The sequence below is a fragment of the Morchella sextelata genome (assembly GCF_020137385.1).
Source record: "Morchella sextelata strain SCLS chromosome Unknown scls_6, whole genome shotgun sequence".
NCBI lineage: Eukaryota > Fungi > Ascomycota > Pezizomycetes > Pezizales > Morchellaceae > Morchella > Morchella sextelata.
Window position 1 is genome coordinate 422,838 of NW_025408621.1, and position 16,512 is coordinate 439,349.

The 16,512-nt window shown below is 46.2% G+C and overlaps 8 protein-coding genes across 8 annotated transcripts; 4 read left to right on the plus strand and 4 right to left on the minus strand.

Moving 5' to 3' along the window:
- Positions 1–369: 369 nt before the first annotated feature.
- On the plus strand, positions 370–3,524 carry H6S33_011249 (uncharacterized protein; the record flags this gene model as incomplete). Its single annotated transcript, XM_044842590.1, has 5 exons — positions 370–1,153; positions 1,216–1,701; positions 1,763–2,279; positions 2,340–3,035; positions 3,086–3,524. 5 exons carry the CDS (start codon positions 370–372, stop codon positions 3,522–3,524), a joined length of 2,922 nt encoding a protein of 973 aa, XP_044696017.1.
- Positions 3,525–3,989: 465 nt separating this feature from the next.
- On the minus strand, positions 3,990–6,071 carry H6S33_011250 (uncharacterized protein; the record flags this gene model as incomplete). Its single annotated transcript, XM_044842591.1, has 5 exons — positions 3,990–5,457; positions 5,523–5,562; positions 5,615–5,718; positions 5,785–5,846; positions 5,913–6,071. The coding sequence occupies 5 exons, from the start codon at positions 6,069–6,071 to the stop codon at positions 3,990–3,992; spliced, it is 1,833 nt and encodes a 610-aa protein (XP_044696018.1).
- A 1,504-nt stretch (positions 6,072–7,575) lies between these two features.
- On the plus strand, positions 7,576–8,388 carry H6S33_011251 (uncharacterized protein; the record flags this gene model as incomplete). Its single annotated transcript, XM_044842592.1, has 2 exons — positions 7,576–8,281; positions 8,348–8,388. 2 exons carry the CDS (start codon positions 7,576–7,578, stop codon positions 8,386–8,388), a joined length of 747 nt encoding a protein of 248 aa, XP_044696019.1.
- A 409-nt stretch (positions 8,389–8,797) lies between these two features.
- Positions 8,798–9,431, minus strand: H6S33_011252 (uncharacterized protein; the record flags this gene model as incomplete). Its single annotated transcript, XM_044842594.1, has 4 exons — positions 8,798–8,943; positions 8,984–9,163; positions 9,254–9,314; positions 9,387–9,431. The coding sequence occupies 4 exons, from the start codon at positions 9,429–9,431 to the stop codon at positions 8,798–8,800; spliced, it is 432 nt and encodes a 143-aa protein (XP_044696020.1).
- A 276-nt stretch (positions 9,432–9,707) lies between these two features.
- On the plus strand, positions 9,708–11,150 carry H6S33_011253 (uncharacterized protein; the record flags this gene model as incomplete). Its single annotated transcript, XM_044842595.1, has 3 exons — positions 9,708–9,826; positions 9,968–10,626; positions 10,693–11,150. 3 exons carry the CDS (start codon positions 9,708–9,710, stop codon positions 11,148–11,150), a joined length of 1,236 nt encoding a protein of 411 aa, XP_044696021.1.
- Positions 11,151–11,492: 342 nt separating this feature from the next.
- On the minus strand, positions 11,493–12,463 carry H6S33_011254 (uncharacterized protein; the record flags this gene model as incomplete). The annotated part of the gene is made up of 7 exons (XM_044842596.1): positions 11,493–11,579; positions 11,636–11,746; positions 11,855–11,952; positions 12,025–12,107; positions 12,177–12,183; positions 12,255–12,356; positions 12,424–12,463. 7 exons carry the CDS (start codon positions 12,461–12,463, stop codon positions 11,493–11,495), a joined length of 528 nt encoding a protein of 175 aa, XP_044696022.1.
- An 868-nt stretch (positions 12,464–13,331) lies between these two features.
- Positions 13,332–13,972, minus strand: H6S33_011255 (uncharacterized protein; the record flags this gene model as incomplete). Its single annotated transcript, XM_044842597.1, has 4 exons — positions 13,332–13,391; positions 13,453–13,622; positions 13,676–13,872; positions 13,950–13,972. 4 exons carry the CDS (start codon positions 13,970–13,972, stop codon positions 13,332–13,334), a joined length of 450 nt encoding a protein of 149 aa, XP_044696023.1.
- A 427-nt stretch (positions 13,973–14,399) lies between these two features.
- On the plus strand, positions 14,400–16,051 carry H6S33_011256 (uncharacterized protein; the record flags this gene model as incomplete). Its single annotated transcript, XM_044842598.1, has 4 exons — positions 14,400–15,138; positions 15,198–15,384; positions 15,434–15,878; positions 15,938–16,051. The coding sequence occupies 4 exons, from the start codon at positions 14,400–14,402 to the stop codon at positions 16,049–16,051; spliced, it is 1,485 nt and encodes a 494-aa protein (XP_044696024.1).
- Positions 16,052–16,512: the final 461 nt, after the last annotated feature.

Consider the following 16,512-nt stretch of genomic DNA (forward strand, 5'->3'; position numbering starts at 1 on the left):
GGTACTCTATGGTGCATACATGATGGAGGCACATACCCGGTACACAGCGGGGGTTAACTCAACTCATGGACGGTACATAACTGCTCTGTTTCAGTAATTAAACCTCGGCTTCTTCGAATTGTTGGGATGTCTAGAGTAGAGAGCATCATATCTATTGGCAGCACGCTTTTGCTGAAATCCCTTTCTGTCTCACCTGTATGACACACATGCTTTTTGAACCTTCAGTGATTGTGTTAGGTTTAGGGCTGCAGCAATGAGGCTCTGCAACCTGCAGACGATTAACATCTCGAAATATTAAACATGTAGATACTCTATCTATGAACTCTGTTACAACCGAACCACTGACATCATCATATTGAAGTGTCCATCATGGAAGGTCTTCTTATACCTATGCGAACAACCTCAACTCCTCGAGATGAGCCTCTCATAACAATCTCCAAGCCTTCTCAAAGCGCTCCACCACAGTTAACGACTGTTCCTTCTCCAGCATCGCTATCAACACTTGACGATATACTGGCCACCCTGCGTTCAAAACCTTCCTCCGAAACTCTCTCACAGGTTCTTAACCTACTAGTTCCTAGTACTGACATAAATTCTTTTGATATCAGCACGCCCTCACCCAAAGCTTCGCAGGTCGTGAAAGCACTTCTCGAACTAACCGTCCCAGATTTCTGGAGCATTATCTCAAAATCTGGACGCTCAAAGTTAATATCATGTCTTCGATCCATTACAGGCCTGGGTGGTATCATTGCACGTCTAAGATTCCTCATTAAATCCACCGATTCACAGCCAGGTGTGAAGGGACAAATCGAGGAGCTCTTAGATTTACTACAGGGTATTCTAGGACAAAACGGGATTGTGCATGGAATATGGGTATCTGGCGGCGTTGGAGGAGATGGACAGAGGGGGGTTGTATGGAAGGAATTTGTTACATTGGCTGCAGGAGGGAAATTACTATCTATTGCGGCAGAAGGAGAGAATATACTTGGTAAGGGAGGTAGGGAGAGATGGGTAGGGGATGGAAAGCTGTATACGACGTGGCTAGGTAGAGAGATATCTAGAGCCAGTACAAAAATTGATAATGAGGAGGATGAGGAAGAGTGGAAGGCCTTGGCAGTATTACTGGGGAGAGGCTTTGGTTTAGGCTATTCTGGTACGTAATTTCCATTTTTTGAATATTGGTGTGATGAAGGTTTATACTAATAATTAACGTAGATGACCTAGTGGAATCCCTAACATACTACCATATTACCCTCAATACCCTCCCAAAACTTCATCGACTCCTTTCTCAGCTTCTATCTCATGAAAAACGCACGTATCTATCTTCCCTCTTGCGTATTCTCTCAAGAAAACATCTTTTCAATCCTCAACTTTTCCAAAGCCTCGAAGACCCTTCCGAAAACCCGACCGGACCAGACACCTTCGATGCTCAATGGTGGAAGTCCGACGCTCCTGTGGTCTCACAAATTGCAGCTCTTCTTAATATCATATTAGGTAGTGACACAACCTACCGTGATCTAGTAGTAGATTGGTTGGTTTCCAGTAATGGCGGCGGAGTAGGAGAGCCAATAGGTATAAGGAGAGCACTGGTCGCAGTATTGAATGAGGATCAGGATGTGCTCAAGGGTCTGCTAGAAAAAAGTATGATAATCTTTGGAGATAGTGTTTGGATCCGGCACACGCCGATTATGAGGCAGGAAGGTTTGTTCCTCTTTTTGCCCCATCACTATTAAGAAATATACTTATTTTCATGCCAACCCAGTAAATGTCCAGTTACTCCTTCTCCTTTCTGGATACGCGCATCGTCACCTCCCTCAATACCTACACCGTCTCGCTCGCTCTTCACCATTCCTGAATGGAGTATCGAACCGACTAGCTGCATCATCTATTCGCGCTAGGTTTTTAGGAATGATAGTTGGGGAGTCACTGTCAGGATTAACAGATAAAGATGGGAAGCCCATGGATTTTGGAGTGACAGAGACTGCAAGTGAGGAGGCGAGGTGGTGGAAAAGCATTGTTGGGATTCAAGATAGTGTCAGTGATGCCGGCGAAGTTATTAAATTGGTGCAAGGAGGAGAAATTGCTGTGAGAAAGAGAAAGCGGGACGCGGAGGTGAAGCCGAAAATACAGAGCAAGGTGATGGTGGTTGAGGAGGTCGAAAGTGAAGAGGAGGAGGAAGAGGACGACGAGTTCCAACCGTACCCAAAACCTGATTCAGATGCCGAAGACTCCGACGAGGACCCAACATTGATCAATCGCAAAAAGGATACGGCGCCAATGTAAGTAAATCTAAACCCTCCCTCGTTTACTTCCAATCATGAGATCTCACTCGTCTTTAGTTACATCCGTGACCTCCTCCTTTACCTGAGATCCACAGACTCCTACGACCGCCAGCTCCTCGCCCTTCAATCTTCTGCCGCATTGATTCGACGTAAAGCCAACTTTGGAAAGGAACTTTCTGACCATTGTTCAGAACTTGCGAGCCTTTTAACTGGCCTAAACGATAAATTCGAGATGGAAAACTTCCAAGAGATGCGAATGCAGGCGCTCATTGCACTCGTAGTTTCCTCACCCGTCTTAGTTGGTGGACTGCTTGCCCGTGGGTTCTTTGAAGGCGACTACTCGCTCGGTCAGCGCGCAGCAATGGCATCTGCTATCGGTATGGGGGCTAGGGAGCTAGCGGGCTGTGATGACGGAGACTTACCACTGAGTGTGGAAAGTGCTAAGGGGAAATCGGCAGAGTTATTCCCGTCGAAGATGCTACCCGGATTAATGCATAATCAGTGGATCAAAGGAAAACCTAATCCATTAGACAGGATTGCTGGCGGTATGGAGAAGATGATGATTTCCCCCATGGCAGCGGAGGCGGCAGATAAGGTGACCGGCCCGAATATACTCAAGGTTCGAACATTTAGTAGTCGAATCGAAGTAGAGAAGCGCCGAGTGAAGCCGGCGGAGAATAAGCTTGGAAAGGTAGTGGCCGAAGCATTTTTTTTCCCGTTGACGGGGAGGTGGTGGGGTGCGTTGAAGGATTTGTAAGTTTATATTCTATCATTTGTAACGATACGTGCTGACATAATTATAGTGGTGGCCGTGGAATCCACTTTGAGCCATTCCTATTGACTCTATTTCTCAAAACACTCTCTATAATACTCCACGCAACCGGCTCCTCTGCTGTTGCGCTTCCGCAGATGACCTCTGAGTTGTGGGATCTTTTGTTTTCTTTGCGGAACCATAGTTTCCCCACCTCAAATGACAGTAGTGTCCAAGAGGCCGTGCTCTTTGCACTTCTTACACTACTAGAAGTTAACACGTCGAATGACAACGGCCGTAGGCTAGCAGATGAACACGCAAAAGAGCTTCTGGAAACACAAGAGTGGGTTTCAGGAATCATGGAAAGTGGACAGTTGGGCGAGGAGGAGAAGGGAAGGATTTTGGCTGCGAGTGTGATAGTTAGGATCAGAGGAATTGTAGATGCCTATCAGAGGAGATTGATGGGAGAAATGTTAAGTTTGGAGGCGTAAATGTTACTTTTACCGTGAAGAATTTATCGATTTAATAAATTAATATCCATACTATATACTTTCTAAGTACACTGTTAATTCCGCCACATTGGGTCCGTAATGCTCCCTTTGTAGGTACAGCTTATATGCATTCAGAACTTTGCATTCCACATTCCATATATAAAAACATTCTCGTTACTCTCTTACCTTGCAAAGCAAGCCTTTAAAAGGCAGCGCTCTTTTCCTAGTCTCTCATATCATTAAATGAACAAGTCAACACACGACAATTCTTTTCTTGCATGGTTTAAGCAGCCTATTCACGAACTGCGATCCGGCCAGCCGCATGGGTTTGGATTTATGAAAGATGCCTATGCTATATCCATGAGTTAAAGATGTTACTTTTTATAACACGGCCATGGTGGGTAGGTTCTACATACCTCAATATTGCTCTTTCCGTAAGTAATCATTCATCTGTTCTCTCAACGATTATGGCTTCTTTCTGTATACTCCTAGCCTTACATCTTCTAAATCTTCCCGTACATCCTTAACCGTTATATCTTCGCCCTTTCTAGCTGCTTGTAGGTAATGAGGTGTCCAACCATTACAATCCTTTACTGTAGGGTCTGCTCCATACTGAAGAAGCAATTTGATCATTCTCCAATCTCCTATCCAGGCAGCCAAATGGAGAGGTGTAACTCCACTGGGAGATGCCTTCCTAACGTTATCCCCAAACTCTAACAGTAAAAGCACGGCGTTATCCAAGCCCTCTTTAGCTGCTACATGCAGTGCTGTGTCACCATTATCCGCTGCTATTGTAAAATCTGCGCCTTCTGCTAAAAGAAACCTTATTGCCGCATTGGAACCAGCACGGATAACATCGAATAGTAGTGTATATCCGTCCCTACGAACAAGATTGATATTTGCCCCGCGGTCCAGCAGAATTTTCGCCATGGTAAAGTTCTGATTCTTCATTGCAAAACTTAGTGCTGTGTATCCAAGCATGGTTTGTGCGTTAACATCGGCGCCGAAATCCAGCAACATTTCAACTGCCCAGGCCTTCCCTGCCCAAACTGCTCCATGTAATGTTGTTGATCCATCTGAGTACCCTCCATGAATATCCGCGCCACTATCTAGCAGAACTCCCGTCATCACCTTATCGTTTTTATTGATTGCCAAATGCAGTGGTTTCTCCTCGTTAGAAGTTTCTGCATTGATATTTGCGCCAGCATCCAGCAGCAGCACTACTATCCACTCTTGCCCCGCAATAACCGCCATGTGCAGCGGTGTGAATCCACCATCGCTCATCGCTTCAAGATCTGCTCCCTCATCAAGTAGAATCGAAACCATACCATGATCGCCTTCCGTGACAGCTTCATGTAATGTTCTTCGCGTTTTCTTATACTCTGGATCTATGCACGATGCTATCCTCATTTTTACTGCCAAAAGAAGTCTTCTCTCTCTTGAAAGACTCTCCCAATAACCGGGTCGAGTGTTTGGGTCTAGTTCTCCAGAATGGGTTTCATTTTCATCATACCCGGGGTCTGAAAATTGAGGTTTATAGCTTTGATGTCGCGGTTCCGTTGGGTTTACAGGCTGGCTCTTTGGCCGAGGAATATCATCATGATCCACACCAAGGAAGTTATTACCATGTTGGTCCCTTGGCTGAAAGGGTTGAAAGGGCCCCCTATGAATATTGTAATCACGGACCCCCGGAGGATCCTTGTTGTGAGGAGGGGATGGTGAGGGTGAATGAGAGTGGATGATAATTGGCGGCGGTTCATCCCAAGCGTTATTTTGTCTATCAGGAAGGTAATTAGGGGGTTGGTTCCTAAGGGGCTCTTCTTCTTCATCTGAGACATCTTCGATTGTTGTTTGTAGATTGCGGTTGCTCTGCTGCCAATCGTCTTCACGGACATATACGTCGAATGCGAATTTTTTAAAACCACTATCTTGGCTAACACCAAGTATTACACATAAATTTCATGTCTTTTCATTTCGGGGGTTGCCCTATACACATACCTCATTCCTACGGTCGGAGATTCCCGCATGCTTCTTGAGTCTTTGAATATGTTATTATTTCTCGAAATATGATATAATACTAGGACCCTCACCAGAACCCGAATATACCAGTGGATGTGATTTCCAGTTCTCATCCCATATGACTTCACAGTCACTCGCCTCCTCGTCATTGGGTCTATCAGGCTGAGGAGGGTTTCTACAGATTTCCCATTAGTTTTGTCAATATAAAATATTTAAATGCTGTCTGGCTTGGAGACAATACGTTAATCCAGCAGGAACATTTTCACCGCCTGATCCACATTTCCCCCCCTTTCCCTCCCATTTCTAACCCGTCTGCCTCTCATTCTCCTTTATTCTTTTTTGTTCTGTGCTATTTTTTTGGAGCGCCACCTGCTCTTCTTTCTTTTCTACGATTTCCTTCGCCACCTTCTCGATTTCCCTCGCCACCTTCTCGATTTCCCTCGCTAATCTCTTCTTGTCTTCTTCTATAATAAACCACTGGTCTTTAAGCGCTTCCTCCGCGTTTAATCCATCTTTTGGCTGCGGCATAACCAAGTTTTTGATAAACCTTATCGCAGCTAAGCTTATTTCCTTCTCTATCAATTCGTTTCCAGGAAATGGTATTCGGTGTTGAATATAATTTATAAGAGATTTTGTCTTCGGGAATGGCGGTCTTCCTGTAACCATTGTATGTATTAGGCAACCGAGGGACCATATATCAGCACTGCATGTGTAAATCGAGGTATCGCAGTCTAGAAACCCCCAAACCTCAGGGGCCATATAACTGCTCGTTCCCACTTGTGTTTGAAACGACGTGCCATCTACTGCTCTCTTTGAAACACCGAAGTCACTGATCTTAACCTTGATTGGTGACAGTGACGCCACACAAGAATGTTCTGTGGCTTTAAATCCCGATGACAAAACTTATTCCCGTGCATAATTTTTAAACCTTCGAGTAATTGCCTAGTTATATCGCTCGAGGTTCTCTCGGACATGGTTTGATTGGCAATAAGACGAGAGAGATCGCCAAATTTGACGTATTCCATGCTGAGGTAGATATTTTCGTTATTATCAAACCATCCGAAGAACTGCACAAAGTGTTCGTTATACTAGCGCTCTGTTAACATCATGTATCTTCAGCACCTTGGAATACTGGTGAGGGGAATATTTACTCCTTTCAGCTTGATTAGAGCCAATAATTCCCTGAAGTTCATTAAGATATGAGACCTGGGAATCTGCTTCACTGCTCTAAGGTCTCCATGTTCCTCCTCTTTTTCCAGCCATACTGTACCAACAGCACCATTTCCGAGTACACAGACTTTAGTCCATCTTTCAGTTCTTATCCCGCCTTTATAAACATAGCATGTTTCCAGTAGCCGTCGACGAATTCTGTGTTGAGCTTGAACTGGTCAAATTGGTAGAACCTGGAGTCGAAATCTGTCATTTGAAATTAAAGTTGGGACACGATGTTGCTGTGGAGACTCGAGAGGGACTTCACAGCTTGATTGTAGCCTCTATCCTCGTCGTACAAGCACAAGAGGCGCAGCTAGATGTTTATTGATCTACACTGATCCAGTCAGCAGCTGGTTTTAATAAAAATGAATGAGCCTTGTTATGAAGGGTTTCTACGCGCCAGCAAAGGCTTCTTTTTCTTGAAGAGCATCTAGACGAAGGGATGTAGAGGTACCTGTACCGGGTACTCTAATGCCTGATTTGGAACAGCTCTAGTTAAGGTGAAATGACAAAAATGCATCTTTCGATAACACGTTATTTCAGTTTAAACGTTTCCTAATCAAGATAGGTTCTATCTCGGCTATTGAATCTTGGCTGCTGATTTTCAGGTGTCTGTTCATTGGTCCACAACAACCCGAGTCACGTTTATCCAGATAACCATCCCAACATAAGGCTTTTGTCACTTCTGCGACAAGACCACTCCATTTGCTGACCACTTCAACAGCTCAGCAGCAGCATAACTACTAAAAGGGGACCCCGTCCCTTTCCAATATCACGACAACTTCTTGCTTCCCTTATAATTCACATATATATAATTGCAATGTCGATACCTCGAATTATCCTTCCGTCACTGACATCATTACGGTGCCTGGCCTCCTCTTCTACTACCATAACCTCTGTCGCCGCCTGCAGCACACACATATTCCGAGCATCTTATTCCTCAACAGGATCGTCAAAGAGACTACTCCAGACAGCAACCCATGGTCCTAGTCCCAACAGCCTTGACACCGAGCCTCCGCCACCACGGGGCGCCGGCGTAGGCTCCTGTTTAACGAACCCGGGCAACGAGCACTTGCCCTTGTCGCCTCCTCCAGCGCCACAAGTACCGGCAGGGTCGACACAATCACTGTTCTCCGCATTCACAGATCCCAAGAATACCACTGCATCCACATCTGCCTCACAACCAACGGCTGCGGCAAAGACTAGCACAGCGACAACAAGGACAAAGTTTCGCCCTCGCAAAGCGGCGATGACTTTGACATCGCCGGCGGTGCAGCAATTGAGGAACCTTCTTACATTACCGGAACCGAAACTAATACGGGTTGGGGTGAAGAATAAGGGTTGTTCGGGATTGGCCTATCACCTGGAGTATGTGGACAAGCCGGGAAAATTCGATGAGGAAGTGGTGCAAGAAGATGTGAGGGTTTTGATTGATAGTAAGGCGCTGTTTAGCATCATTGGGAGTGAGATGGATTGGGTTGAGGATAAACTGAGCTCAAGATTTGTGTTCAGAAACCCGAACATCAGTATGTCTTCCTTACCCTTCCCCATTACCGGTCCCGGTTTCAGAGCATTTACTAATTGGAGATTAGAGGATCAATGTGGTTGTGGAGAGAGCTTCTCGGTCGGCTAAATCGCAGAATATTCTACCATATGTTGAGGGTAAGGAGTAAGGATAGAGTAGTTAGTAAATCGTGGTTTTAATCAGGACTCGCCTAAGGCTAGTCATCGAGCTGTAGTATAGCATAGACATTAGAGGTGCAGGGCAAGACCCTGCATTATAGATCAGGTACAGGCCCGTATTTAGCTGGGTCCTTGGTTGCCTGGCCTAACTCTCTTCACTTTAATAAATAGATAAGTTTGAAAAAAAGAAAAAAAAAGTGACCCTCCACTTTTCGCATTGGGTTGGTATTGTACAGTGGTAGCTCCAGTTCTCTTGCTGGTTAATCTTATCCTTTTAAGACCTTCAGAGATGTCCAATCTTGTAAATACTATTATCCTGTCACTTGACACATCAGAGAAAACCAAAAGTATGCTATCAACTACGACCGATTGAATTTGACTATTTGCGAGTCCTCTTTAACCTCTGCCTCTCTGTTGTCCTCTGGCACGAATAACCGTAGCTCTTCCTCTTGCCAGTCCAACACCACGTCCTCTAACAGCTCTGGAGCGGAACATTGGTGCGTTCCTATACACGTTTTCAAAGTATTAGTAGATGATAAACTCACGCAAATTGCCTATTTCTTCCGCTTTGTCGGTTGGTGGGGTGTAGACAAACCTCAACATATCCGGCACGATAAAAAATCTAACGTGAGAACCACGAATATAGACCTGGTCAAGATGGGACACACGTCCATCACGTGCGGTAACAGTGATATCCTTGAGTTGGACGTTCATATTGTCCTCGGCTACATTTACACTCTATCATTAGCTATCTGCGCGCTTCATATGGATCGATTGACGAGACAAGAGGAGCATAGCGGGTGGATATAACACACCTTCGATGAGCTTCCCACGGAAGATCTGTCCGGAGGTGAGTTCAAGGGTGCAGACATGGCCCTAGATTCTCATCATATGAAGTTAGAGTACAGTTCGCGATCTAAGGTGCTGGGGATGTGTGTGTTGGCCCACCTGAGCCTCATTCAGCAACTTTATCGGAATTCCAATGCTGCCCATAGCTGTGATTTGATGTCTGTAAGAAAACCGGAAGTCGTTTCGGAAGGAGCAGAGGCGGGCTGGTGAGTACGGGGGTCGTTAATAGTGGGCGTAGTAGGGTTGATGATGGTTGGTTGGTAGTGGTGTTGATGTTGGGAGTCTAACTAGTCTACTAGTCTACTAGCAGTGAACTCGACACTGGCAAGGGTTTAGGTTGTGCACTGCAACTTAAGGAGTCAACCTGCAACCTCAAAAAACCCCGCCACCGTAACGAGAATCCTGGGAAATAGGAACAAAATGGTCACAACTGAGCTGGAAAATGGTGTACGGGCTCTCGAACTCGAGGCGATCCAGAAATGTAAGCGGTGTAAGGAAATCGACGCTCTAGTGATTGTGAGACAGGAAAGTTTATGCAGGTTCGTTCCTTATTCTCGTCGCGGAACATTTCACTCTTTAGTGAAGTTGCGAAATTCCACAAAGCATCGCCTTTCTGTTCACAACTTTCTGAAAAAATGATAGGCCCAATATTTTTTAAAAAAAAGCTAATTTCTTCATAGTGAATGCTTCGACAAGTATGTCCGTTCAAAATATATCAAACGCATGGAATCTTTTCGAGTCCGCTACGCTCCCAACGATACCGGCGTCATAGTGCCCACCAAAACCATTCTCCTTGTCCCTCTCTCCTTAGGAGTTTCCTCTATCGCTCTCCTAAATCTCATTTCCAACCAACTTAAAGCTCAGCGCCAAAGATCTAACGGCCAAACCGGTTATAACTGTCTGGTAATCCACGTCGACGAAAGCTGTGTAGACCCCTCGGTACCACCCCAGGAAAGCATCAACGCCGTACAAGAGCGATTTTCCGGCATTGGGACCTTTAGAGCGGTAAATATTGAGGATATCTATGATTTCCGGAATGTGGCAAGGGAGGTAGAGCTGGATCACGGGGTGGACGATGAGAAGGGTAGTAGTGATACTTTTGACAAGAAAGAGGCGCTGATGCACTTACTATCTTCACTGCCATCAACGACCTCGAGAATGGACATATTATCGATCCTACGAACACGGTTAGTCGTAGAAATTGCTAAAAAGGAGGGATGTGCAGCGGTTTTATGGGGCGATTCGACGACTAGGCTGGCTCAGAAAACCTTGGCCGAAACGGCAAAGGGAAGAGGGTTTTCAATACCATGGCAGACTGCAGATGGGGATTCTCCATTTGGTATGTACCCACTTTATACACAAAGTTATGGCTCAGCATGGCTCTAATTTAATCGATAATGATTAGGTATTGAGTTTCGATATCCAGTCCGTGACCTCCTCAAGAACGAACTCGTAAACTACGTCTCTATCCCTCTCCCAACCTCACCAAAACCATTACTACCTCTCTGTGTAGCCTACTCGTCGGATGCAAAACATACAGCAGCTAATGCCGCAAGTGGACGGAACATTACGATCGACGAGCTTATGATTCAGTATTTTGATGGCATTGAGACGCAGTACCCTTCTATTGTGGCGAATGTTGTCAGTACTGCGGGAAAACTTAAGCCACTACGAAGGCCGGCAGATATCGATGTAAGCTGCAAGATATGTGGGCTACCTGGAGATGGTGCGGGGGGGGATATTACTTTGAGCGCGCTCACGCTGAATGCAGTGACCGACTTAGACGCAAAGAGTAGCATGTGTTACGGATGTGCAAGGGCTATGCATGGTGCAGGCGCCTATGATTGGCCGTTAGAGCCTTAATGGCAGGCTTATGGAATAATAGACTTTCCCACCAATCTTCAAATATCACTCGACACCTAAACACCGCCTTATTTGAACCTGAAATTTTGTAATGCGATAGAAGAAAAAAAACAGCCAACTCCAAGCGAGGTTTTGATTAGAGCAAAAGAAAAATGGCGTATGATTCATTCCCTAATCTACAACCCTTTCCCAAAGAAACCCCAAATCCACCCAGCGCCCCATGAGTCTTTTTTTATTTCTAGATCTCATGAAACGTGTCGTAGAAAAAAAAAAAGAAGATTGACAACCAACACTCTCCCGCAAAAGAAAATGGAAATTTTTTTGTATGTTGAGGCGAAACGTCTATTTCAGCTTCTTCTTGGGGCGAAGCTGGTTGGTGTGACCACATTTCTTCTTACGGCAGTTGGTAGCCCTGGGAGGCAGACGAGCCTGTTGAGGAAACGGTTAGTTGGCTGTGATGGTGGGGATAAAGAAGAGAGACGTACGTAGCACTTGCGGCAAATCATCTTCTCACAGTTGTACTTGGAGGCAAGGGCCTTCAAGGAAGGCTCAATGATACCTCCACGGAGACGGAGGACCAAGTGGAGGGTAGACTCCTAAACAGTTCCAAATACCCAATCAGCAACCGGCACCCCATAATCAATCCATCACTCAATGCCCTCCAATCCATGAGTGTCGTAATATGGTGTAATATCTTGCCGTACCTTCTGGATATTGTAGTCCGAAAGAGTCCTTCCATCCTCAAGCTGCTTTCCGGCGAAGATCAAACGCTGTTGGTCTGGGGGAATTCCCTCCTTGTCCTCTGCTGGGTGTCAGCCCACATATCCAGGATTGCTGGTATTTCCACCCGCGCAAGTAGGAGGAGATAACGTACGGATCTTGGACTTGACATTGTCGATGGTGTCTGAGGACTCGACCTCAAGGGTGATGGTCTTACCCGTCAAAGTCTTGACGAAGCTAAATCACCAAATTCCGTCAGTTCGCTGTTGGAGTGGCGGTGATCTCGTTTCTGCGGCAAGAACTCACATTTGCACTGCAACCCGTGGGAAAACACAAGGTTAGCATTTTCCATAAACATGATGTCTCTCTACAGATGATACGTACTCTTTGCTGTATTTCTCGTTGGTTGGTCGGTGGGTGAATTATCGCTACCTTGCAAACAACAGCCTGGAGTGAAGTCGAGATGTTGGAGCTGTTGGGAGTGTGCTGCCCACAAATGGAAGCAGTCACAAGTGGCGCCGCGGGGTGTGGTGTGGCTGTCGTGCGCAGTTACCCTGTCTTGGAATATGGCCAGTCGGAATCTTCCGATGCATGCGCGGGTTATTATGACGTTAAAACCGAGCTACATATCACCGCACCTGTCGAGCAGGCGTAAATTACATTTAGGTAGAGAATGACCAAAAATATCAAAAGGATCCAATTTAATCTCTCCAACATTATTAAACTAGTTACTCGAAGAAATCATGCTAGGTGTGATCTTCTGAGAATACTGTGCTGTAGGGTTTCTACAAACCAAAGATCGATGATGCACTGTAGTTAGATTCGGGCCCTTTGGGAGACGGCGACATTTGAAGATACTAACTAGAATACTCGAAACCTACCATTTCGTGAATTCTTTTATATCGTATTTTAAGCAAAAAGTACTTTATAAAGTCATCATCTATCATGACCGAAAGATGTCTTGGGAGCGTGCAGCCCTCGATGTCCAATTCCAAAAAATTTCTTTTATAATGTTCGATCTCCCCTTATTGGGTGCCCCTGTTAAGTTCAGGATTGTCAGGGTCCAGGGTCCAGGCAAGACAATTAGAGACCCAGAATTCGCTGGTACTGAGACCAACCAACCAATAGGTTGTGCTTTTTTTTTTTAGAGCCCAATGCCAGGCTACAGTCTCACACTACCTATATCAATATAATGAGCGCTAGAATACAAGTAACGTATCCTATACCTACATCTCAGATGCCTTATACACATGCTTCGGAAACTGCTTCACCAGAAGCAATTGACCTCAACTAAACAATAAAGAGGATCCCCGAGTTACCAGCCAACAAAAAAACCAAACGGACATCCAGATCTCTATGATATCTTTGATATTGTCTGTATACACAATGCCATGTCGTCACGTTCCGCAGTAAGTAAGCAGAACTTCCCCAGTAAATACACATACCCATTCCGTACTGCGTCTACTTAAGGTGTACCGGAGTCTCGCCTTTAGGAACACCAGGAATAACTTTCTCAAGTTTCTATGCAGCTGTCAGTAGGTATGAATAGAGTATGGGTGAGCCGCTAAGTATGTTTACGCACCAAGTTGTCGAACACACACTTGTTGTAGGGCTTCTCCTGTGCCCTGCAGTGGAATAACCTATGGTTGTTGTTCTCAAGGCACTCCCAGTGAGCTCGGAACTCCTTGAGGCAGTATTTATTGATGTCCGCGAGACTGCCACCCCCATCGCACATGAGTCGCAAGTCCATGTCTAGAGGAAGAGGTATACATACACCGATGATGCACACCGAGTGACCTTCCTACCCTCCTTCAAGCACTCGACCTCTCCCTTTCCCCCGGCCTCGTGCTTGCAAAGGATGTAGTCCTCATTGTAATCCTTACACCTGGCGCCGATGAAGTAGGAACTACTCAGCAATGGGGCCGATGTTGCGCCAACTTCCTGGACTGGCGGGATTGAAGTAGGAAGGGGGGTCTTGTCAATCAAGACCGACTGATTAAACCTATGCACACGAATTGTCAGATCACCCTCCATTCATACGTTCACTGCTCACCCCACAGGAAGAGAGAAAAAACCTACTGCGGGTGTCGTGAACCGGACATATTGTATAATTCGGCAGTGAGAAGAGCGGAGAGTTGACCAGTCAAGCTATGAAATGCTACCCAATTGCTATCCTATCTGATAGGATAAACATCCGTCAGTTTGGCGGGGGGACCATCTTGGCACCCACTACCGTTACTCAGCAGCGACCGATTGGTTGTTCTGACAACACGCTCAACGCCAGACCCCAGCCCCTCGTCGTAAACAGCCAAAGTGAAAGTCCATCCTCCACTCGCCAACGCGTCGTGAAAAGCATCAGCCCGGTTTCTCCTGAGCATTCTACATCTAGTTGCTGCTTGTACGCTACCGGAGGACTATTGCTCATCGCTCGCCCAGGACAAAGAAGGCACATCACCGACTACTACACGACAATTGCGAAAGTCATTCATTCATACGAATAGCTAGCGCATAGATCTACTACATCTTCAAATGTTCGGCTCAACATTTGGCCAACAGGCCACACAGCAACAGCAGCCCCAATCTAGCGGTGGCGGTCTGTTCGGATCAACTCAGCAGCAGCCTGCGCAGTCCGGCGGTGGTCTATTCGGCGGTCAGCAACAACAAACTAACACAGGCGGTGGTGGACTCTTCGGCGGCCAGCAACAACAGAATCAAGCGCCTTCAGGAGGTCTTTTTGGGCAGCAGCAGCCGCAACAGCAACAGGGCGGTGGTCTCTTCGGTGGGCAGCAACAACAGAAACCCGCTGGCTCCCTGTTCGGGGCGGCACCGGCGACCGGTGGTGGGCTTTTCGGCGGTCAGCAACAACAACAACCGCAAAACACCCAAGGTGGTGGTTTGTTCGGGAACCTTGGACAAAGTACGGCTAACACCGGTGGTGGACTATTTGGTCAGACCCAGCAGGGGCAGCAGCAGCAAAGTGGAGGTGGACTTTTCGGTGGACAACAGGGAGGTGGGGGACTATTCGGGAATCAACAACAGCAACAACTGCCACAACAGGGAGGCGGTGGACTCTTTGGTGGTATGCAGCAGCAGCAACAAGGACAGCAACCAGGAGGTCTTTACGGTCTCGCACAGAGTGGAGGTATCTTTGCGGGACAGCAGCCCGGTAATTCTTTGTTTGGTGGGAACCAGCAGGGCGCTATGGGAGGGCTATATGGGGTTGGTGCGAACCAGAACTCGATGATGATGCAGTCGCAGCTACAACAAGGTGGATACTCATCTCATCTCATAACTTTGGGACTATGGCTTACTATCATAATTGTATAGGCCCGAACGTAATCGTTGAAAAGATCCAAAGGGTCAAGAATGCCTGGGATCCTAACCACCCAGAATATGCATTCAAATACTATCTCTACAACCAGGTCGGCGAAGATCGTGCAGTTCACTACGTCAAGCCGCCTAATGAAGACCTGGCAGAATGGGAGAAAGCCTGGGCGGAAAGACCAAACAAGGGGTATGCTTCTGTTCCGTGTTCTCGTTTTCGTCTCTCTAATAGCGTACAGTTCTGTGCCCGTTTTAGCAAATGGGTTTCTCGACCTCGACAAGCGTGTGAAGATTCAAGAAAACCAAGTCAACGTATTTCGTCATCGCCTCCACGAGATTCAATCCAAGCTCACTGCCCTCCAAAGTCGCCATGACCTTGTCACAAGTATTAAGCAAGAAGACTGCCGCCGTCGGCACATCGCTCTTGCTCGCAGAGCGCTCTCCCTTGCTGCAAAAGTCCAGGTTCTCAAGAACCGGGGATACGCGTTACAGCCCGATGAAGAGCTGCTGAAAAAGCGACTCGAAGGCCTGGCAAGACAGGTCGGAGATCCTGCGGTTAGAGGCAGAGTTAATGAGATCTGGGCAAGGATGATGGTTGTTAGTGAGCAGGCGAGAAAGATGGAGGAGAGCGTAGGAAAGGTAGAGATTGTTTGGGATCAGAAGCAGTTAGAGACGGCTGGAAGGGTAAGTGCCAATGCCACACTGGCCTTTGAGCGGTTGTGCTAACGAAAATTTGTGTATAGCTCTTGTTAAGCAATGCGAACGGCTTAGAACATCTCAGCAAAGAGGTTAAGGAAATCGAAAAATCATTCGCTGCGTGGGAGGAGGAGCAAAAGACTCGTCCCAGGGGGTTCTAGAGAAAGGAAAAGGAAAAAGTTAGGGTTGTAGACATATCCGATTAATTCTTTTATTTTCCCCTATTACTTGTTTCTTTTCTCTTGAATGTAATTTCTATGTGGATTTGTTTGATTGGTGGAGTTTGGTTTTTGAAACTATCGATTCCACACATGTTTTCTCTTTATATCCTTTTGATGGTTTGCTACATGTATTTTCTGCCGAAGGGGAGGAGATTTCAATGTGGTGTATGCTTGTACGATAACGTAGGTGATAGGGGTCCACTCCCCAAAAAACTAAGATTTCACGTTGGCTCTATGTGTCTATCTCCATAGTATATGCAATTATAAGGGACTTGTAAGAATTGGTAGGAGGTGAGAAACGCTAGTAATATACACCAAGAGTAGGCACGTCAACAGCAGTCACTAACCAGCTAATCCAGCGTCTATACGGTCGTTTCTTTGTTCATATATCGTACAATTAT